This window comes from Thalassophryne amazonica, chromosome 8 (assembly GCF_902500255.1).
Source record: "Thalassophryne amazonica chromosome 8, fThaAma1.1, whole genome shotgun sequence".
Classification (NCBI taxonomy): domain Eukaryota; kingdom Metazoa; phylum Chordata; class Actinopteri; order Batrachoidiformes; family Batrachoididae; genus Thalassophryne; species Thalassophryne amazonica.
In genome coordinates this window covers 52,015,842-52,040,617 of record NC_047110.1, presented here as the reverse complement: position 1 = coordinate 52,040,617, position 24,776 = coordinate 52,015,842, and the positions used below count along the sequence as shown (strand labels likewise).

Below are 24,776 nucleotides of genomic sequence, written 5' to 3'. Positions count from 1 at the left end.
TTAAGAGTGTGCATATCATGAATGCTTGGTCATGTTGGATTTGTGAGAATCTACTGAATCTTCTGGTACCTTGTTTCCCATGTAACAGTAAGAAATATACTCAAAACCTGAATTAATCCTTTTAGTCACATAGCACTACTACTATTCTGAACACTACTGTATCAGCATTTTAAACAGTATTATTATGTAGGTTATGAAAACCTTGTATTAGCCGCTACAACTAAGTGCCAGATACTGACAGCCATGTTTACAGTGATGTTCAGAATCATTGGGCCTGATCTTCTATCCAGCGCAAATCCAGTGCACAACACAACACGTGTCCTTACTGGCTTCCATCTGAAGCAGTCGTCATTTTTATGGCCTGCAGCCACTTTCCCTAGATCAGTGGTTCCCAGTTCCGGTCCTCAGGAATCCCTAACAAGCACATTTTTCATCTTTCCTTGCTCTTGACTGGCTAGATCACCAAGGATTCATCTACAAATGATATAGCCTGCTCTTAAAAAATAATGTGTGCTTGGGCATGCCTCAAGTGGATTTTTGCAATCTGCAGAGATCATTTTTGCAGCCACCATCAAGTTCGGGCCCTTAATGTCTACATGGGCCTTTGGCTAATTTGCCAGTCATGTGCCATTCTGAGGAAATGTTTTTTTAATTCTACCACAAACCAAAAGAGTGTGTGTCCACATCCACTTTTGGATTTATACAGCGGGAAAATTAAGTATTGTGCATGCCACCATTTTTCTCAGTAAATGTATTTCTGAAGGTGCTATTGAAATAAAATTTTCATTAGACGTCTTTAACAACCCAAGTAATCCACACATACAAAGGAACCAAAACAATAAGTACAGAAGTTATGTGTATTAAAATAGAATGACAGGGAAAAAATTAAACACTCACTCACTCATCACTCATCTTCAACCGCTTTTCCAGGTTCGGGTCGCGGGTGCAACAGCTCCAGCAGGGGACCCCAGACTTCCCTTTCCCGTTCCACACTGACCACCTCTGACTGTGGGATCCCGAGGCATTCCCAGACCAGTGTGGAGATATAATCTCTCCACCTAGTCCTTGGTCTTCCCCGGTGTCTCCTCCCAGATTTAACTTTGAACCAACGCCTTTGCTGGTATTGACGACTTGTAGATGCCTCCTGCGTGGACAAATTAGTCTTATGCATTGCTCAGGTGTGAATTTGGCCCATTCTTCCAGACAGACAGTCTTCAAATCTTGAAAGTTCTGTGGACCTCTTCTATGAACTCTGATCTTTGGTTATTTCCAGAGATTTTCATTGGATTGAAGTCAGGTGATTGGCTGGGCCATTCTAGCAGCTTTATTTTCATTCTCTGAAACCAATTGAGAGTTTACTTGGCTGTGTATTTGGGTTAACTGTCTTGCTGAAATGTCCACCCTCTTTCCATTTTCATCATCCTAGCAAATTTTTATCAAGAATGACTCAGTACATTTTTCCATTCATCCTTCCTTCAATTATATAACGTTTGGCAGTGCTAGATGCTGAAAAACTGCCCTACACCATGATGTTCCCACCTCCAAATATAACTGTTGGTATGGAGTTTTTGGGGTGATGTGCAGTGTCATTTGTGGTGTGTATTATAGCATCGAGAAAGTTCAGTTTTGATCTCATCTGACCAGACTACATTGTTCCAGTATTCTACTTATTGTCTAAATGTTGCGCAGCAAACTTTAAAGAACCTTCCAACATGCTTTTTCATCAGCAATGAAGTCTTGTGTGGTGAGCGTGCATAAAGGCCATGGTGGTTGAGTGCATTACTTATTGTTTCCTTTGAAGTAATTGTACCAGCTAATTCCAGGTGTTTCTGAAGCTGCAATAAGGTTGCAAAGATTTTGAGAGAGCTCTTTGCTTTTATCCATCATGAGATGTTTCTTGTGTGACACCTTGATTATGACCTTTTAGTAGGCCATCAGTTGGGACTGAAGTATCTTATATTAATTTGCACTGACAAGGGGCAGGATTGCTGTCTAATTACAGACAGATTTCAGCTGGTGTTGTTGTGTGTGGGCCGCCAGAAGAGGAGGTACTGCTGGCCCACCACCAGAGGGCACCCTGCCTGAAGTGCGGGCTTCAGGCAGAGAGGGCGCTGCTGCCATGGACACAGCCGGGGGTGACAGCTGTCACTCATTACCTCTTGACAGCTGTCACCCATCTACTCAACGTCCTCTCACTCCATAAAGACCAGACGTCATCTCCACCTCGTTGCCGAGATATCATACTTCATTGGAGGTAATATCCTCAGCCATTTGTGATTGCAATATTTGTATATTGTGAGTGTTTGCAGGAGTACTGGTACCTCCGTCGGTGAAAGCTGAGAGAGCATTGAAGGCACTCTTTTTCCCTGAGGAATCTACAGTACTCTGCAGTTATTGAGTGAGAGGTGGAGGTGGCATTCCCACCGCTGTTGTTACTGGGTGTACACACACCCACACTTGACTGTCTTTGTTCTCGCCAGCAGTACCAGATCCGACAGTCGGGGACGGTGATCACCTGGGAATTCGGGACTTGGCGGCTCCAGTATTCACCAGGTTCTGTGGCGGCGGAAATCGTGTGGTTCCGGCTCTTCTCAGGACAGACGTCTTCTATCCTCGAGCCCTCCCACACGTCACCTTTGTGGATTGACTGTAATTATATTCTGAGATTGTCTGTATGTTCGTTGTGCACATTTCACAACATTAAATTGTTACCTTTTGGCTCATCTATTGGCCGTTCATTTGCGCCCCCTGTTGTGGGTCCGTGTCACTACACTTTCACAACAGGTGTCTTGGCTTTCCATGCCTTTTTGCACCTCCCTTTCTTCAGGTGCTCAATACTTTTTTCCTGTGTCATTTCACATTATTACACATAACTTAGTTTATGGACATCTATAGTTTGGGTTTTTTACATGTGTGGATTACTTGAGTTGTTAGCAACATCTGGAGCAAAGTTCATGTCAATAGCACCTTTAGAAATATATTTACTGAGAAAAATGGTGACGTGTTCAATACTGATTTTACTCGCTGTATCTCATATATGACATATTTGCCACTATGTCATAGTGACACTTTTCTACAGCTATAACATTAACTGCATATGTTGTGTAATAGAACACAACATATGTGGCATATCTCAGTCATTCATGTAAATAGACACACACCTTTTCTTGGTACTGCCTCCTGCATGAGTCCAGAGACTGAATGAGTGCTGTTGCATGTCCTACAAACATGGCAAAGCAGGTAGCACCCACAATCATGCTGAGGATGGTGAGCCACACATCAACCATACCTATAGGGGGGTATAGGCCATAACCAATGCACAGCATGTGACTCATGGCCTTGAACAGGGCATAGGAGTACTGTTGACCCCATGTGTCATTCTGTAAGGGATGAAAAGAGAAACATAATCAGAATTAATGACATTTATCCTATAACACATCTCTGTGAGCCAATTCAGAGATTAAGACTCTGGTCAGAGCTGAAACATTAATTTAAGTAAAAGATTAGATGATCAGCCAAAAATTAATCAACGCTTTACACTGATAATAAACTACTCAAAGGAAAAATAGAAATCATTCACAGCTTCTAGTTTAATCAATGTGAGATTTGCTCTCTTTTATATCACTCCAAATTCAATATATTTGATTGTTGAACTGATATTTGAACAAGATTGACAAAATAAGACAAAATGACAACTTAGACTAAAGGAAATTACAATAGATAATTCTCATTATTTAACTTACTCAACCCCAACCTACCGTGCATCCAGGAAGTACTCACAGTACTGCACTTTTTCCTTTTTTTTGCAGCCTTATTATAAAATGGATGAAATCATTTTTTTTCCTCAAAATTATTCAGACAATACCCAAATAATGACAACGTGAATTTTCTTGTAGATTTTGCAAATTTATTAAAAAAAGAAAAAAAAAATCACATGTACATAAGTATTCACATCCTTTGCCAAGACTCTCAAAATTGAACTCAGATGCATCCTGTTTCCACTGATCATTCTTGAGATGTTTGTACAGCTTAAATGGAGTCTACCTGGTGTAAATTCAGCTGACTGTACATGATTTCGAAAGGCACACACCTGTCTACATATAAGATCCCACAGTTGACAGTGCATGCTAGAGCACAATCAAAGCATGAAGTCAAAGGAACGGTCTGTAGACCTCTGAGACAGGATTGTCTTGAAGCACAAATCTGGGAAAGATACAGAAACATTTCTGCTGCTTTGAAAGTCCCAATGAGCACAGTGGCCTCCATCATCCATAAATGGAAGAAGTTGAGATTCACCAGGACTCTTCCTAGAGCTGTCTAAACTGAGCAATTGTAGGAGAAGGGCCTTGATCAGGGAGGTGACCAAGAACCCGATGGTCACTCTGTCAGAGCTCCAGCATTCCTCTCTGGAGAGAGGAGAAACTTCTATAAGGACATCCATCTCTGCAGCAATCCACCAATCAAGCCTGTATGGTAGAGTGGCCAGACAGAAGCCACTCCTTAGTGGCAGCCCGCCTGGAGTTTGCCAAAGGCACCTGAAGGACTCTCAGACTATGAGAAACAAAATTCTTTGGTCTGAGAAGACAAAGATTGAACTCTTTGGAGTGAATGCCAGGTGTCATGTTTGGAAAACACCAAGCACCATCCCTACAGTGAAGCATGGTGGTGGCAGCATCATGTTGCGTGGATATTTTTCAGCGGCAGGAACTGGGAGACTAGTCAGAATTGAGGGAAAGATGAATGCAGATTGCTGCATTCATCTGGATGAAAACCTGCTCCAAAGTGCTCTTGATGACAGACTGGAGGGACAGTAGATCTTTGAGCAGGACAAAGACACTAAGCACACATCCAAGATATCAAAGGAGTGGCTTCAGGACATCTCTGTGAATGTCCTTGAGTGACCCAGCCAGAGCCCAGACCTGAATCCAACTGAACATCTCTGGAGAGATCTGAAAATGGCTGTGCACCGATGCTCCCCATCCAACCTGATGGAGACTGAGAGGTGCTGCAAAGAGGAATGGACAAAGCTGCCAAGCTTGCTATGCGTGGAATGGGCAATGGGTGCGCCAAGCTTGTGGCATCATATTCAAGAAGACTTGAGGCTGTAATTGCTGCCAAAGGTGCATCAACAAAGTATTGAACAAAGGGTGTGTGTTGTATGGCTGGGGGGGCCTGGCTGCCTTTTTGTTTCTGTCTTTTGTCCTGTCTTTTGTTTTTCCTTCCAGGTGGCTTGCATTTGGGACTGAGTGGCTGTGTAGCTGAGTTTATCAGGACCTCACCCTGATCACCTGAGGCTGATCACCTGCGGCTCGTCAGGACTCACAGCTGTGGTGCATCTACATGGATTGGAACATGGTGGCATTTAAGACTGGAGTACACAGTGTGTATTTGCCAGAGACTCGACCTTGTGACCAGACGGGTGAGATCATCGTCTCGGGAGCCATCTCATCATCAGTGGATGCAGAGAACGTCCAGGTTTGATGCATGGTCTGTGAAAGAGGAGGGGGTGAGGTCTCACGCTCGTCAGCACACTTCCTGAGGTACGTTAGATTTTGTGACTAACATTTATACAGTCAGTAAATGTGGTGTCCCTCACACCTTATTATATTGAGCTGTATGTTGGTCGTGTAATCAGCTTCCTCTGCAGTGGAGTTTTGTGAACTGGGTGTTCTATGCCTGCAGGGTGGGAAGCTGATTAGTAATTAAGCCAGGAAGTGTTTGCTGTTTGTGCATCTTTGAGCGTTCTCTCTGTGTGTTGAGTGTGGACTCACATAATGATTCCTTCTTTCACAGACTCGGTTTGTCGCGGCCACCTGGGGGGTGTCGGCGGGGTCCTTGGGTCCGGGTTGGTTCTGGCTCCGGACCGTTGGCGCTGCTGGGAGCGCACCGCAAAACCACCACGCCAGACCGCGCACTTTTATATTTTTTCACAGCACTGTTATGTTCATTAAACTCTGTTATCCTTTGTACCGTGCTCTGCTTATTTTATACTGGGTCCTTCAAACGCTGGTCGGTTCTCCGGGCTGCGTCCGACACATAACAGGTGTGAATACTTATACACATGTAATTTATTATTGTTTTTATTTTTAATAACTTTGCAAAAATTAAAAAAAACTTTTTTCATGTTGTCATTATGGGACGTTATGAGTCAATTTTTATGGGGGGAGAGGGGGCAAAGTAGTGTGCCTAGATGGAGAGCATGGCATCAACTCAGAACATGACGCCATTTTGGGTCTAACCTCACTGAACTACTGAATGAACATTTAATGTTTTCAAAATTTTTTAAAAATCATTTAACCACATGCTGCAACACATTCAGGTACAGGTGCTATCAACATAAATATAAAAATAGTTAAGCTATCAAATTTACAATTCATGATGATTTATTTAATTAATTTAAAGCCTGATTTAAGCAGCTGCACAGCTGTAACTTTGTGTCATGCAATGCTGTGCTTGACAGTTTTAAAGTTCTCCATTGCTGGATTATGGTTTATTCTGGACTAATTTGACCCTCAGCAAGCTTTTCTTTCTACAATCATCACCTCCAAATCAAAGGTAAGCTGTACATTTTCCTCTTTTACCAACTTTATGCTGTAAAGTTGCAGACTTTTCTGATCCATTTGTAATCAACGTGCGTACCGCAAAAACTATCATAATATGATGGTAGACGAAGGACTGAAAGCGGATACCTGTTAAATCACAGCCGTTTGTGTCTGATTTAACAGGTGCACGTCAGGTTTCAGGTCCAAGTCTGAACGCAGTTTGAAAAAAAAAAAAACGGTCGGACTTTTAATGCAGGGAAATGAGTCCAATTCCACTTTCCTCAAATCGGTGAGTGTCAGAGCGCTGAACTTTAATTTGTACCTCTGCACATCCAGACTGCTCTGGGTTTTTAATGGAAATATAATGCGAGCGGATGGGACATTTTATCCGATGTGAGCGATATGTATGTAACAGATTAGTTACAGTCAGGAGGCACTGAACATCTACGTTGAATCCTGAATCGGGTTGTGCACCTCATTGAATGACTGGGTCAAAATTTCCTCTAAACTCCTAACTGGCAATTAGGATGGGTAAAATGCTGTAAACATTTCATTGTGCAGGGAACATATTCCTTATGTGCATATGACGATAAACTCCTTTTGAATCCTTTGAATCCTTGAAATTTTTCTCTGCCAAATGTATTTGATCCATTATCAAAATGTAAACGGTGTGCGCACTACAGAAGCAGTGAAAGCAGCAAACTGCTTTCACTGCGCAGCCTGCAGCCTGATGCACATGTCCAGGCTGTGGCTCTGAGTTTGAGCATGGGGTTAAAAAAATAAACAGTCTGGCTTTTCATCATGGAAATGACTCCGGTCCCACATGTGAGGGGTTTTTAATGGAAACACATTGCAATCGGACGGGACATTTTATCCGATGAGTGAAAATCTGTTATATAAGATGTTTATTACATGGAAAACAATACAAAAACTTTGGGACTTTTTTGTCCCGTGACTGTGAATATCTGGTTTAGACAACAACAGTTTAGGTGAGTTTTACTGGGAAGAAACCTCAAGCAGATCAGACTCAAAGGGCCAACCCTCAGCTTGGGCCATGCTACAGACATCAATTACAGAACAATTCACAAAACAAATATATAGGAAAAGCTGTTGGTGCACAGGACAGGAGGGTCTCCAGCACAAATACCACACCCAACTCTGGATGGAGCTGCACCTTAAACAGAGAGAAAAAACAGAATCAAGCATCAGAAAGAGAAGAAACACAGTATAATTTGTCAGCATTAAACAACAAGAAAAACAGGATATACTAAGGTGATCGCCAGCCACTAGCCCCGAGCTTCACTAAAAGACCCAGAATTTAGGTAAAGTTGAGGCCGCGGCACACTCCGTTTCCTAATAAAATGAATTAAAAGAGTGAAAAGCGTAGAACTATACTATGCCAGTATGCTAGCCATACGAAAGGGAAAATAAGTGCGTCTTAAGTCTGGACTTGATAGTCTCTACAGAATCTGACTGTTTTATTGACGCAGGGAGATCATTCCACAGAACAGGGGCATGATAAGAGAAAGCTCTGTGACCCGCAGACTTCTTATTCACCCAAGGGACACAAAGTAGTTCTGCACCCTGAGAACGCAAAGCCCGGGCCGGTACATAAAGTTTAATTAGGTCAGCTCGGTAGGGACAGGATGGGATGAATCTTCACTATATTTCGCAAGCAGAAGAAAGCAGTCCTCGTAATTTTCTAATATGGAGGCCAAAGGACAACAGGATCAAAAATTACACAAAGGTTCCTCACTTTGTCCGTGTGATGTATGACACACGAGCCTAGGCTAAGCGTTAACTGATCAAATTGATGCAGATGTCTCACTGGAACAAGAACCATCATTTCAGTCTTGTCAGAGTTTAAAAGTAGGAAGTTTCTAGACATTCAGCTTCTCACTGACACAAGGCAATCTTCTAAGGATTTTATGTGGATGAGATGACCAGCAGTTATCGGCATGTATAACTGAGTATCATCAGCATAGCAGTGAAAGGTAATCCCAAAGCGCCGCAATATGTGTCCAAGCGGTGCTATATAAAGGGAGAAAAGCAGGGGGCCTAAGCTGTCGCCGAGTCAAGTTTGCAGGTGATGATGTTTTCTTATTTTTTCATGTTGTTTGTTTGACGAGCACCCTACACTGAAACAAAGGAAATATGACTTAAATATGTACATCAGTTGCACATGATGTTGTGCTGCCTTGGTTTGCTGCTGTTTCTGCCTCACTCCCCCTCCCTTCCTGTGTCTGCTGGAGCCACCTGAGGAACTGATTGGATTCACCTGCTCACACTCATTAACCACCTGTATGAATACCACATCTCTCCACACTCTCAGACGCCAGAAATTCAGTTTGCCAACGGGTTTCTTCGGCCTCATCTCTGGATTATTGTCTGTTCTATGGTTCTGTGGCTTAAACTAACTCTGTGTTTCCTGCATCCTCAGAGCTCCTGGTTCCCTCTGCTTCACTGTGCCACCTGGTCTTGTTCTGTGCTGGTTCCAGACAAGTGGTGTTTGGGTGTGACGTTCCTGCCTCCCGTTAGCTCCAGCAGTCTCTCCCTCCTCCTGTGCTTGGCTTCCTGGCTTGTAACACTCACAATATACGAGGTCTGTGAGAAAAGTATCCGACCTTTTTATTTTTTTCAAAAACCATATGGATTTGAATCACGTGTGATTGCATCAGCCAAGCTTGAACCTTCATGCGCATGCGTGAGTTTTTTCACGCCTGTCGGTTGCGTCATTCGCCTGTGAGCAGGCTTTGTGTGAGCACTGGTCAACCCCTCTCATCATTTTTTATTGCGAATAAATGTCTGAACGATTTGGAGCTTTGCTGCATCAATTTTTTTCCAGAAACTGTGAGAGACCTCCAGGTGGGCACCGTTCGGAAAATTAATATGGCTTTCAGGGACAATTTTGTGGGGATTACACAGATTAAGGAGTGTTACTGCCGCTTTAAAGACCGCCCACAGCATCTGAGAGCGTGTCGCGCTCCGAGCGCCGATCGACAAGCTCACACCCTGCTGAAACAACCAGATCATTTCCAACGTGAAGGCTTTGTTGATCCGGGACGTCGTCTGACTTTCACAAAAAGGCAGAAGGCGTGGACATCAGCACTTTTCGGCACATTCCACTGTTACAGGAGTTTTTTTCATGGAAAGAAAAGCATAGGGACGCGCCATGGAGCCGTTCATTACGCGGCACAAAACCACCCCCGTGTTGGTCTCACAGGACGGCTTTCAGGTGGATTTCAGACAGCTGTTGCTTTTCAGTCGTGTGATTATCCAAGAAATTGAGCATGAGCTGGACATGCCCCAATATGTCCTGTGAGGCTTCATCACGGCGTTGCTTTGCGCCATGTGGCTCCAAAAAAATTGATGCAGCAAAGCTCCAAATCATTCAGACATTTATTCGCAATAAAAAAACGACAAGAGGGGTGGACCAGTGTTCACACAAATCCTGCTCACAGGCGAATGATGCAACCGACAGGCATGAAAAAACTCACGCATGCGCACGAAGGTTCAAGCTTGGCTGATGCAATCACACGTGATTCAAATCCATATGGGTTTTGAAAAAAATAAAAAGGTCGGATACTTTTCTCACAGACCTCGTATTTCAATAAATCATTCTGTTTTGTACTTTGGCTTGCTTTATGCATTTTGGGTCCTAAACTCTGTTCTCTCGGGTTTAACCCTAACACATGAACACAATATAATCAAATAACAATTTTCTTATGTAGCTCAGTTAAATACATAATAAAATTATTTTACTGGGACAAATTTGTTCATGTGCAACAATGTACATAAATCATGTAAATCCAACAGACCTTGTTTTCTATGCACCAGAGAGCTAACACTGGTACAAAAGATGATCATTGATTACCGATTTTGGATTTGCATTTTGCACAAAATGCCCTACTAATGCGCCTGTCCATTTTCACTTAAAAACCATTTTATAAGCTCAAAAGAATAAGATCCTTTATTGTCTGGCATTAAAAATGATTACTGAGTTGGATTTTACAGGGACACAGTAGGACGATCCCTGACTTAAACACCAACAACAAAAAAACCAAAGCAAAACCATTCCACTTACGACCATCTTATTCCTCGTGACCCAGCAATCAGGAGGAAAATCCTGCAACATGGGAACCAGGAACTGCAGACAGCCATCCCAGTGACACAACAGCAGCATCATACCAATCAAGTTCATGATGCACACCATGGCACTAGCCAGGTCATAGGTCATGTGGAAAACCTGTGACACAAATTATCAACATTAATGAATCAAACCATCCAAGCAAAGTGGTAAATAAATCTCTGCAATATTTGAAATACAGGCTAGAAACAGCAAGAATTCTATACCATGTGACAGTGCATCAAACAATAAGGATCTGTTTCACTGTTTTTCAGCCATCTGTCAGCGATATTAATGGATTTATTTGGAATTATAAACATAATGCAGTGCTAAAATACCCTCAGCCATATGAGCATTGTGTTCTTTATAATTTTCAGTTGTTTAATTAATTATTAAGACCCTATTGTACATACAGTTTGTACATATGTAAATCAAATCATCATTTGTTCATGTTGTGCAAATCAAGGAATATTTGTAGATCACCCTCTGTGCATTTGCAGTTATCAATGAGACAAATTTAACGCCATAGTATGTTAGCTTTGAGTTTGCAAAAATTAACGTGCAAGCTAATGTCCACAAAATGTCTTATAAATGACTCCAGAGGTATTATCACATTACAAAAACAGCGTTTTTAGTTTTAGAAGTGTTTATTTCTCTCTGGCTTTTACATAATACACAAGAAACTAAGCTGTTAACAAGTAGTTACACCAGGAAGTGACGTCACCATGCTAACCTCCTCAAAATGTCTTGTAAATCAGTTCAGAGGTGTTATTAGGTTCCAAAACCAGCATTATCAGTTTTAGAAGCACTTATTTATCACTAGCCTTTACATAACATATGAGAAACATGTATATAAACACACAAAATGAAGCGGTTTTGAAGAGACCAGCAACTGACGTCACAGTGCAGCTCTACTCTGATTGGCTGTCACCTGTGTCACTCAAACACGAAATGGATCAGATTGAAACAGAATGTGACTTTTTAACCTCGTAAAATACATCAAGGTTAACCATCTTTGAACTTGTCCAAGGTTTGTGTCCCAAAAATGTTCCCTGTGAAGAGTCTGGCAGTAATAGGACTGGACTTGTGCTGAGCAGACACATGGACAGATGGACGGATGGACAGATGGATGAAAAGCCTTCGCAATACCCAATGGCCATATTGGCCTCGGGTAAAAATATGATTATTGAGGGAAATAAGTGCTTGTGTGTGCATGTTTGTACATTCTTACTCCCAGCTTATCACATATTTACATTCATGATGCAAAGAGTCAGTGCCCCTCTGCATTATGAGCATATGCAATAAGTCACACACCAAATTTGTCAGTGTTAAATGTCTAAGGTTTAGACATGTCAGTGGATTCAGGTGTCAATTTCAACCTAAATTTACACCACATTGGTGTCACACTGTGGTGTTAAAATATAGAATGCAATGTTAAAGTACGGTTGGCCATATGACCATAAAAATAGGAAAAGCAACATATAGTTTCACATGGCCAACTCATGCAGCAGTACCAATATACTGCCCTGGTGGACAAACCCCAACATAAAATGTGACCTTTTGATCCTGAAAGTAGGCCAAGCTCGGCTACCTTCAATGTCCTGCAGGTTCATTATCCTGAGCTCACACCCTGTAAACATCCATTCTCTCTGTTGCGACAACAGAGAATGGATGTAATGAATGAAAAAGTATGTAGAAAGAATGTGTTATTTTGACCACTTAAAATAGATCAAGGTTAGCCATCTGTGAACTTATCCAAAGTCTGTGTCCCAAGACCTTGGGCATACAGATGAGTATTAAGTCAATTTGCTATTTAAATAACTTTCCCTTTGGGCTTCAAAATTATAATTTCATATTAGCAATGAAACATGGCACTGTGTGCTACTTTGCACCATGCAATGCTTTGAACTTGGTGTGCAATGGAGTTCTCAGCATCCTGTCTGTGTCTAATATGAATTACAGAATCTAGCCCTGTGGGATCTACCTCTTCCCACTGGTGGATGTAGCGGATTAGCCTGGAAAGTCGCAGCAGTCGCAGCAAACTGAGAATTTTGGTGAATCGAACAATCCTCAGGGCTCGAGCCGTCTTGTAAACATCTGATTTGATGCGGGTCTCTACGATGAGAAAGATATAATCCACAGGTATAGAAGAAATGAAATCCACAAGGAACCAGCCCCTCAGGTACTTGATCTTGATCCTCTGGGGGTCCAGGATGATCTCTGTGTTGTCATTCTTGACAATACCCGTGCGGAAGTTGAGAACCAGGTCCACGAGAAAAAAGGTGTCAGATGCTACGTTGAAGACGATCCAGGGTGGTGTGTGCTCATCCTTAAAAAAGGTGATTCCCACAGGGATGATTATGAGGTTCCCCACCATCAGCAGAAGCATGGTTAGATCCCAGTAGAACCTGAAATGCATCAAACACACAACATAGCTAACTGAAGGCTTCAATCGCTGTGATTCAGGAGCAGCCGCCACAATCATTCATTGCCTATACCCGCGCATTCCAATTAAAGGTTTTCCATCTGCATCAGACGCTTAAAGTGCTTTACAATAATGCCACACATTCACCTCGATGTCAGGGTGCTGCCATACAAGGCACTCGCTACACACCGGGAGCAACTCTGGGATTAAGGACCTTGCTCAAGGGAGCCTTAGTGATTTTCCAGTCAGGCTGGGATTTGAACCAAAGATCCTCTGGTCTCAAGCCCAACACTTAACTACTAGACCATCACCTCCCCTTTTCACTCTGTATTAGTAAATTCTACTTCAGTACTATGTAAAGCTACTGCAAAGCTTATTTAGTCCCTTTTCTGCTGAGAACATCTTTGAAGCACTGAGGTGTGATGCCTAATAATCAGTCATACTCGCACCAGGATCTTCCTTCTAATAAGGCTGTGTTCATATTTTCCTGGAAAAAACATTTTATGAAATCACACACTCCTAGTGAATTGAAAACATGATTGTGTGCAACTTTATATCCGATCAAAATGTAATTAGCTACAGATCAATCAAACAGGAACCTGACAGACCTAAAGACAGGTGCCACCTGCCCAGATATGTCGAGTGCCCTTGCCCCATGCCCACCAACCTGTGGCGCCAAAATGCACTTGCCCATGTAAAAGCTATTACTGCTTAAATGTGGACAGTTATTCAGATTCTGGACAGTGATTCAAATTCCAGACAGTAGTTCGCCATATCATTAAATACAGTGAAATTGAGGGGTGGGAAGGGGTGAAATGGAGGTTGATGGGCATGGGGCAAGGGCACTCGACATGTTTGGGCAGGTGGCATCAAAATGCACTTGCCCGTGTAAAAGCTATTACTGCTTAAGTGTGGACAGTTATTCAGCGCAGAAAATCAGAATTTTCAAAATATTATTTGTATAGTAGTCACTTGTCATCTTGACTATTTTTTAAATTTTTAAATTGTTTTTGTCATTCTTTTATTTCTAGTTGTTGTTTTTTGATGTGTAACTGTCAGTTCTTTTCATAATTGTTTTTGCAGCACTTTTTTTTTAACTAAAGTTGTGACTAGAGTGAGGTGTAAGGAGTTGACAGATTTAATTCAAAGCACAAGCCGAATAAATGAGTATATGTCTGTTTACGCTTTCCATATTCTGTCATTGTATTTTTAGTTTAAGCATCAAAACCAAATCATTGTTTTATTTTGGATTTTTTTAAAGGTAGTATTCAACAGGGCATGGTTATTTCCATTTTAAAAACATTTTTTTGCCCATAATACAACCAGAACTGCTTCATCGCGAATTACTGTCTGAATAATGAACTACTGTCTACTGTCTAACTTCACGCCGGTCCGCCGGTCCACAACCCTGTTTGACCCAAACACCAGCCCTTACGGAAAACAGTCATCTAAAATATCTCCAAATGTAATGACAGAACAAACTCTCATCATGCCTGCAGACACAATTTCATACGACAGCGTGTGCGATAAGGATGTCTGTGGATGATGTCCCATTATCACTATACGATAATAAAGAAAAAAAAACAACATAAAGCAGAGGTAATCACCTTGTAATGCAGAAACTGAGACTCCCAGCAGTTTTATTGAATGAAACTACACAGGAGAACAACATGCAAATATGTAACCAGCATAATGGCCATTTGTTATAATCCGCTTTCTGTTGTTCTCTGCCAAACAAAGCATTTGCATTGCTCTCCTCATCTGCCTGTCACTTTTGTGGTGACACACCGGTACTAATTGCACTTTCCTGCTCTGACTAAATCCTCCATTATCTCCTGGGAATCCATGTCATCTCTAGAAGTCAGCCTCCATCAGCCAGATGTTGAGTTGTTAGCATTACTGCTCTGCACACATCACTGTGCTGCAGAACATTACAACAGCTGGGTAAGAAAAAAAAATACATCTGCGAGGGACGGCACATTACAGTACACCCTCCCGCCTGATGGTAAGCTGACTGCGCTAAGAGCCCCAACTCCATTGGTGGAGTAAAACTGACAGTTGTAGCATCTTCAGTTTGTCCAGAAAAGAATTTTGCACTGTTGGGACCAGAGTGCATCAACGTTAAAGAGCATGAGCACACAAATCAGAGGGGACGCACGAGCAATAATGAACAGAAAAGGCTTAAAATGGTTAAAGGAGCTTAGATCAATCAGGACAGCTGAAAAAAGGGATCACATTTGATACTTATCTCTTTCTGCCAGAGCGCATTTGAATCACAACAGCTTGCACACAACTCAGTGGCTACACACACACACACACACACACACACACACACACACACACACACACACACACACACACACACACCTGTACGGTGCATCAGCAATCACATCAACCACATCGTCGATTCACAGACTGCTGTTCCATTCACAGAAATCTTTACAAAGTGCAAAAGTGTGAGTTACTTTTACTGCTGATAAAATGTTTTAAATGAATAAAGACCTGCAAAATATCAATTATAACAAAATAAAATGATAATTAAACTGAGTGCTCACTTTTGGCTTTTTAAAACAAATTGTTTGAGCTGGTGTCAGGAATTTTCAATATATTATCAATTATTAATGTCTTTACTTTGATTTGCTGTCTTTGATTTTGTCTTTGATCTCATTCTCCACATACACATTTATATACATGTTTCAATTCAATATCAATGTGTTTCATTTTAATATTACTCTTTGTTAATCACTGAATTGCTAAAGTAGTTATATTCACTACATTGATTGACTGATTGATTGATACATACATATTCACTATATTCACTGAACTGTTTAAGTAATCATTAAACTGCTCACAAGAGATGAATTTTGGCTCAGTGAGAGGGCAGACTGTTTTGCTGAGATCATGTTTTTGCTGAGCACAGATGTATGTTTTAATTAACAGTCCAGCCTTGAGCAGGGAGCGGTGTGACCTGCATATTAGTTCAGGGTTACGCTGTTTACTTCGTGAGACTGGAGGCTTAAAGCCATAACAATTTCATATCGATGTGAGACCAGACTTCGTGTCGCTAACGTGTTTTGGTATTTTGTCCTTCCATATGCTTGTATGTAATTTTATTCTAATAAATATGGGAGGGAGATGGGCGGGGCCCTTCAGAGCTGACGGGACGGTTGGTGATGAGGGTTAAGCTCGATCTGCTCTATCCTGATCACGCAAAGAGATTCAGTGTCTCCTGCGTGATTATTTTCTGTGTTAACTGAATTGTTCTTTTCAGTCCAACTCTGAACAACTCTGACAGGTGGTCTCCTGATTTTTGTAAGATCAGCTTGTATTTAATTTTATATTCATTGTATTATCGAGTTAACAGCAGCAGCTGTGTTTGTACTCGTAATGCACCACACAATACAGCTACAAAGAAATTTAAAACATTTTTTAAATTGGAAAATGAGGTTTTAAATTTGAAATTCTGATTTTTTAATTCAACAGAATGCTAGATTTTATTTATTTAGTAGCTGAGTTACTCGTTCTACGCACTGGTAATAGAGATGAATTTTAGCCATATCATTTCATGTCAATTCAGTTAAGGTATAGTAAGTTGCATGCATTGTGTGTATGTTGTCATCATTAATTTTCATAGAGCAATTTGTGACATTCATAAGACTGAAGTGAATAATGATAAAAAGGCGATAACATGTCATATCACTGCAATGCTTTGGCATGCTGTACACAGCAGGCACATTTTAACTGAAAAAAAACATGCGCTTTAACAGGCACACGGCGCGCTGGCCTGTTTGGATTCTAATTAAGTTGCACCTTAGCCAGCCGCCAAAAAGTGTGATGCTACCTGACCTGAGTATCACATGAACTGCAAAAATAAGGGCTCCAGCAGTGGGTCCGGATTTAATATATGGGTGATTCTTTAACTACGGGCACTATTGGCCTTGTAAATGTAATTTCCACCACACCATTGCCTTACAATATAATGCGCCTTGGGGCAACTGTTTGTTGTGATTTGGCGCTATATACATGTGCTCTGATGTCACTGTTTATCTCCATAGAAACTACCCAAACAATCTTTCATACAAACTTTTTAAAGGGACATTATAGTTGTGGTGGAAATTACGGTAATAGTGTGGGACAACTACATTTCGTTTAAAAAAATCACAACAGTTGTATGACATTGAATACCCCAATTATGTTTTGATTATTTTACTGATATTTATTCAGAGATATTTTAAAACATTAGAAAAAACGTTTTTTTACTATTCATTTTCATCATTGAAGATCATAAGTCTGGTTGTGGGACAAGCACAAAACGGCAATATTTGCATATAATGATGCTGAAAAAAGGTGAAAAAGTCATCATAGACTACTAGGACAAATTTCTTAAAACACTTTCATTGTAAAGATAACTATAAAAGTGTGAAATTTCCCCTTTTTTCTTTTTTTCATAAAATATGATCAAGGGACATAAAAGTGCCCGTAGTCTAAGAATCACCCGTATAAGGCTGACCGTGTGTGTGTCTGTGTGTGTGTGGGTTTGGGCACGTACACTTTCATCCTGGCAGTGGGGCCATATGTACACTGGCAGTGTTAATTTCACACTGATGATTTTACTGTGTACTGACCACAAACACTCAAATAATGTTCAAGAGTGAAAAATGTCACATCCAGCATGTGCAACAGAATCTACAGAAAAATGCCGTCATCTTTCAGTGGCCTCACAGGAACCAAAACAGAGCTTGTGCTACAGCAATAAAGTGCAACTTTAACTAAATATGAAGTGCTGACACCTCATACACACACCACAGAGACAACAGCTGGCCTCCCTGATTCCTCATGTCATTTTCATTTCAATCTCTTTTCCTGTCTCTGTGCCGTGTTTCATGTTCTGTCCCCTCCCAATCCACACCGTCTCAACTCCATTAAACTAATTGTACTGTAATAATCTCCACTGATGTCTGCTTCTAATATTTCCAATGGTCATGTTACCCTATTTTGATTACCCCATTTCCAAACCCCTGATGCTGCTTTTGTAATCCACTGCTCTCGTTGAATCACAAAAAAGCTTGATTTGTAAATTGATGACAGTGAGTCCCAAAGTTAAAAGAAAAATCTAATTAAAAAATAGTAGTGATGGGCAGAACCCATGTAGCGCGCAGTGAGGCGCAGATCATGGAGATGTTTCATATTTGAATATGGCTGTATGTACGAGGGGTGTGAATCTTTCTCATGATTCACGGGGTCACGATTTGATTTAAAATTGATTTTTGATTCTGCTGCAGCTGCTTGACTTGTTTCAACTTGGAGTGATGACGTGCTCTATGCCGCTGAGCATTTGTTGTGTTTCTGAAATGCTTTACCTTCATTTTGCACAGTTGTACATTGAATTGGTCATATTGAGCTCCTTCTTACCCGGGATATTACACAATCCAAAGTGCACCCAAATACTTGGAATTAACATTGATGGAGTGGTAGACCTGTCATGATGAACTTTGCTGGATGATATAGATAGATAGAATATTTAACATTGGAACTGAAAAGTGAAAAAATTAAATCCTAAATCAGTGATTCATATTTTTGAAGGGGGTGTGGGCCGATGGGCTATTTTGTCCATATGATGAGCTCTTCTCAGACATAAAATGAAAATAAATTCAAAATTTGCAACATTTTTTACATCTATTGTCTCTGGAGTGACAACTGGAGCCAATTCAACTTAAGCTTAAATGGGATGCAAATTTCATATTTCATTGTTTTGTGTTATATTTCATGTCATTTAATGTTATATACTAGTCATAAATAACATTTTAAAAGGTTAAATACAATTCAGTGCTAAAATGCTGTCAGCCGTGTGAGCATGTAATCAATGAAAGAGTGTATAGAAAGAATGTGACCTTTTGACCACTTAGAATAGGTCAAGGTTATTATCATCTTTAAACATGTCCAAGAGCTATGTTCCAAGAATGCTCCCTGTGAATTTGAAGACCCTGACAGTGGACTTATTGGAGAAATTGTGTTCAGTGCAAATTTTGCATTTTACATCACCACTCTTAGCTTCATAGTGGAGTAGAGCAAAGACAGGCAAGATCTGGGCTTACATCTCAGATGTACCTTCTGGCAATTTGTAGCTAAACTTTCAGGTCTTTTTTTAAGGAAATCCTTCTCTACACCACTTCATCATGAAGCTGTATAAGTGGGGATACAAAATGCAGAGTTTGCACTGTGCATAATTTCTCCAATCACAGCCACATAAGCCTATAACGTCTTCTGGGTTGTCTGGGTGTCTTGGTGGCTTTCCTCACTCTTCTCCTTCTTGCACAGTAACTCAGTTTTTGAGAACTGTCTACTCCATGCAGATTTACCTCAGAGTGCCGTACTGTTTGTATTTCGTTGTAACTGATGTAAATAAAGTCCAAGACATATTTAGTGGCAGCTTTACCATCGGAGAGCCTCATCCACAACAACCACCAAAGACTCCAAGCTGTCATTGAGGTTAAAGGGGGCAACACACGGTATTAAGAACAGGGGTATGTAAACTTTTGATCAGGGTCATTTCTGTTGTCATTATGATAAAAAAAGAGTAAACACAGTTGTTTTTGGCAATAAAGGGTTTCACCCAACCACAAACCATAAGTGAAAAAAGTTTTTGTGTTATCTTTTATTCTCTGAAAAATGGCCCCACTGAATAAATAAATAAATATTCTGCCAGGGTTTGTAAACTTTTGAGCACAACTGTATATGTGAGTTATTAGTTTTTTATATTTAAGAAATTTGCCAAAATAAAAAACAAAACAAAAAACATTTTTCATGCTGTCATTATGGGTTGTTGTGAGTAGAATTTTGAGGGGAAAACCTAAGTTACTCCATTTTGGAGAAAGGCTTTAACATAAAATATGGAAAAAGTGAAGTGAGCTTTCTGGATACACTGTATTTCTTGTTTTATATATATGTGTGTGTGTATGAAAATTCAGTAAGGTATATCTTCTATTATACATTCCAAATCTAAGGTGGAACTCTTCTAATGTATACTAAGGTACTCCTAAATATATATATAAAAAATTAAGGGTCAATTAAGGGTCACGGGGGGAGGGGGGGGTTCTGTTGGTGTCTACCTATGTTTATTCCGTGTGTGAGCAAAGAGAGTTCAGAGACAAATTCCTTGTATGTGCATTCATACTTGGAAAATTAAATCTGATTCTGATTAATGATTGATGCAAATGAAGTTGAAAACATACTTCCTGACTTGGAACTGTTCATGTATCCATCCCCTGCCCTGTTTAAAGAAAACTAGATGTAAAAGTGATGTTTTCTATGAAAAATCTATTTATCTGCCAGTAGTCTGTCCAATTGCTTGTGGCCTCTGAAAACAGATGGACCATATATAAAATGGCTGTCATTCTGTAATGGGTAATGTGATATTCTCATTGAAACCTTTGAATTAAAGTTTAATGCTACACTTCAACCTCATATTGACTGTTTGTCTTATTTCTTTCACAGACACAAATATATGAATAATGTGCCACTTGTTGTGTGGGCCGCTGAAGAGGAGGTACTGCTGGCCCACCACCACCAGAGGGCGCCCTGCCTGGAGTGCGGGCTCCAGGCACCAGAGGGCGCTGCCGCCGACGAAGGCTGCCAGGGTGACAGCTGTCACCCATTACTGGACACAGCTGACTGCACTCAGGACGGAGGTATATCAGCAGGACAGCGTCTCCACCTCAGTGCCGAGATATCGCCTTGAGATTAAGGTAACCTTCTCTGCAAGCTCATATTGAAGACTCTGATAAACCTTGGTAAACCTTTTCAGGACAGCTGACTACAGAAAGCTACTTGCTTGGATAAGTACTCACCTTTCCTGCTTCATTGTAACAAGAGGTGGAGGCGGTTTCTCCCCTCTCTGTCTACTGGGTGCTGTCGCACCCATACCTGTGTGTTTGTGCTCTTTCCCGCCAGCAGTACCGGATCCGACGAGCGGAGGCAGTGGCCACCTGGGAATTCGGGACTTGGCGGTTCCAGTACTTCTGGGGTTCGGTGGCAGAGGAAATCTGGGTGGTTCCGGTTCGACTAGGACGGACGCCTCCTACCTTCGAGCCTGCCCACACGACACCAGCAGATTTCGGCTTCAAACTCCAAATTATTAATTGTTGTATTGGTTGTGCTCTTTTCACAACAGTAAAACTTGTTATTCACCTTTCTCCATTGTCCGTTCATTGCGCCCCCTGTTGTGGGTCCGTGTACCTACACTTTCACAACACCACTGTCTAAATGATTATGGACCTAATGAAGTTTGTCAATGGAAAGTCCTAACCTGACATGGGTGAAACTTTGACACTTACTACTGACAATGTATTTCAGTCAAAGCAAGATGATAACCTGACTGAGTTATGTCAAGTCAATAAATCTGTTTTCACTTTACTTTAAAACAAACAAAAAGGCTGGGCAACAATTCCCACACACAAATTCTGAGTAAATTAAATGTGTATATTCGCTCATCTAAGTCAGTAAATGTTCCTCACTTGTCATTCCTAAATTCTGCTCCAGAATTGTGCCGGCTCTAGAGCAGGGGTGGTGGCCAAATGGTTAGTGCAATTTGTTTCAGTGTAGAAGGTTCCTGGTTCAAACCCCACCCCTGTCACCTTTCTCCGTGGAGTTTCATCAGGAAGGGCATCTGGTGTGAAACTTGTGCCAATTCAACATGCAGATCCATCTCGGATTGGTGATGATCCGAGTGCAACACAGGAGCAGCTGAAGGGACAAACTTCCACTCTGCCAGATCTAATGAAGTGTGTCAAATTGACACAGATTTGCTGTACAGGGAATCATGCCCACTCACCCCAGGAACTTTAGTCTCCTCTCCTCCCTTACCCAAGGAAATCTGAACACAAGTGGGAACTGAACTGACATCTCCTTAATTAATGGGTAACTGACCAGCATCTGAGCCCCAGACAGTCACCTGAAGTCACAAAGTCTTGAAAAAGATAAGTCCACAACTCTCTTAGCAAAACTGGAGTGTTTCTCCAAACTAAAATTTCCTGGACCAACGCAACTCAAAAGAAATCCATTAGGTGACACAATGGTAGTTCAAATCCTATTTGTGTCCCAAGTCCATGAAAAGGAGGTGAAGAATAAGAGGTAACATCTGCATCATTTGTTCTGAGATGTGAAACCAATAAATTAAAGCATTCTCCTTTTTTTTTTTTTTTTTTTAGATATGGAACAATTTCAAGCAGAGTTTGCACATGACAAGTGACTAACAAAAACTTTAAAACACACACACACACACACACACACACACACACACACACACACACACACACACACACACACACACACACACAGAGGAGAGAATATCCTGTTAAATTTACTTCAACTTTCTGTGTGTAATTAGTTTAAATATTTAGTGTACTAGTGTCTAGTGAAAATAAGTTCTTTCCAGGATGGATCACTTCAGTGTCTGTGTAGTATTCTGGCTGCAAGCTTTAAAATCTGTGACATCTTGTTGAAATGGTGCACAACATGACCCCTGTTAAAGTAAAATTATTGCATTTTGTCTTATGTCTCCAAAACATCAATTTTGTGTAAGACATAAAAATATGATTTCTGCGGCACTCGTATGTAAACTGTTTTTTTTCCGCACACGCATTACCTAAAATCACTGTACGGGTGGATGATCCAAAAGCCCGCCGACTTGACGCGCTCCCTCTCGTGCTCCACGGCCGTCTCGCTGCCCAGCATCCGCAGGGAGAACTTGTTGACTCCCGGCTGTAGCATCGCTCCAAACTGCCGGTGCATGAAGCCGGCTGGGTACAGCCTGTCATCTTCGGGAATGATCTGCTCAGGACAATCCAACTTGATGAAACTTGAGTGGTCGAACAGGGCGGTCTGGCCGGCCGCGGCGCACAGAGCCTGCAGAGCCCCGGGACGGATCTCTCCGAGGAAACTCTCACTCGCCCCGCCGGCGTCCGTATCGGGCAGGAGCTGCCGCCTCTGCACCGGATCCGAACCGGGTTGCAGCCGCCCAGTGATGGAGGAGATGCTGCCTTTAAATATGCGACAGTTTCCGTTTAAGTTGGTCCTCACAGTGACCACCTTTTCCAAGTCCCCGCTCCGGTCCTCGTCACTGCTCCCGCAACTGCTGGCAGGAGACGGCAAATGTTTCAGCCGAATACTTTTCCTCTCAGTGTCCTTGTCGCAGTTGCCTCCTTCATCGATCACGGGGGTTTGCGCAATGTGTTGCGGCAAGCTGTACAACCGTTTGCGCATGCTGGACTGTAGTTTGTCCACACCGGAGAGACGCGCTCTAACGGAGTGGATGAATCATGAAGCTCACTGATGGGCTGCCGCTGGAGGCAAAACAGAAACGGCGCATCCGCAGGACGGGTCGTATTTTAAGTGACACTTGCGATGTGCCTGTCTCCCCCCGGGTTCAAACACTGACGTGCGTCAACGGCACGCACCCGCCTCTGGCAGGAAAAAAGGCAAAATGCACGTAAATGCAGGTAAGCGCAGAGGAGAGCGCATCAGGATGCGGTATACTGAAGGATGCTGTGGAGCGGCTCAATGACAAAGCATCCACCTCCCCAGAACATGCCCCAGAGTGCGCGGTGGTGGCACACAGATGGCAACACCAAAGCTGACATCACTCATCCATCACCCTGCTGCCCCTTAATAATGTCATTACTAAAGGTGGCGCACGCGTGACAGTGGGCCAGGACATGTGGAGTGATCGATAGTTCATAAAATTTAGAGTCAGGCAGGAGGACCTCAGTAATGATGACAAGTCTGCACATTTTCAAACTCAGATTTATTGTGGAAGGTGGGGAGTGACCACATTAATGCAGTAAACATAATCCTGAAGATCTTCAGTCAATGCAAAATCTTCTTCTTCTGATAACTGTATGTGGGTATATGTGCCTCTTCTGTCCAAACGGCACCTCAGAATTGAATCAAATTTGGCACACAAATAATTTGACATAAGGAGAGTGATATAGGCTACTGAGTACTTTAGTAGTAGTAGTTAAGTGGAGAGATACTTTGGTGCTGCAGAACTGAGCAAAACTTGGCACACATATGACTCTGACGTGATGTAGGCTATTGAGCACTTTAGTAGTAGTACTAAAGTGCTCAATAGCCTCTGAATCAAACCCCACCTGGGGGCAGGTAATTAGCTAGTTTATATATACAGTGGCTTGCAAAAGTATTCAGCCCCTTGGTATTTCATGCATTTTAATTTATGGCATTTCAGATACAAAAAGTAAATCAGGCTTCTCAATATAAAAATTTCAAAAATTATCTTCCTTAGCGTCAAAACAAAGTAAATCTCTACAACTTGATATAAATTAATTAAAAATATAAAAGCCAAGATGATGGGTTGCATAAGTAATCAGCCCCTTTGGTATAATACCTGTAAATAATCAGTTTAATTGCCAGTTTTCTTCAGACACATCAGGGGATGGATACATGAACATTTCCAAGTCACTGAATATGTCTTGAACTTTATTTACATCCGTTATGAAGAAATACAAACAAAATGGCACTCTATGGTAAATCTGTGTGGAGTAGACAGTTCTCAAGTGCAAGGAGGACAAGAGTGAGGAAAGCCACCAAGACACCCAGACAACCCAGAAGAAGTTATATGCTTCTGTTGCTGTGATTGGAGAAATTGTGCATAGTGCATGTTTTGCAT

At 41.6% G+C, this 24,776-nt stretch overlaps 1 protein-coding gene across 1 annotated transcript in view; it reads right to left on the bottom strand.

Moving 5' to 3' along the window:
- LOC117514898 (potassium/sodium hyperpolarization-activated cyclic nucleotide-gated channel 4-like) overlaps positions 1-24,776 on the bottom strand; it is a 90,534-nt gene that overhangs the window by 44,424 nt on the left and 21,334 nt on the right. Inside the window, exons 2-5 of the mRNA XM_034175470.1 lie at positions 22,737-23,390; positions 12,653-13,076; positions 10,627-10,788; positions 3,162-3,380 (exon numbers count right to left, since the gene is read on the bottom strand). Of these exons, the coding sequence (XP_034031361.1) occupies positions 3,162-3,380; positions 10,627-10,788; positions 12,653-13,076; positions 22,737-23,390 (1,459 nt within the window). The remainder of the gene's footprint in view (positions 1-3,161; positions 3,381-10,626; positions 10,789-12,652; positions 13,077-22,736; positions 23,391-24,776) is intronic.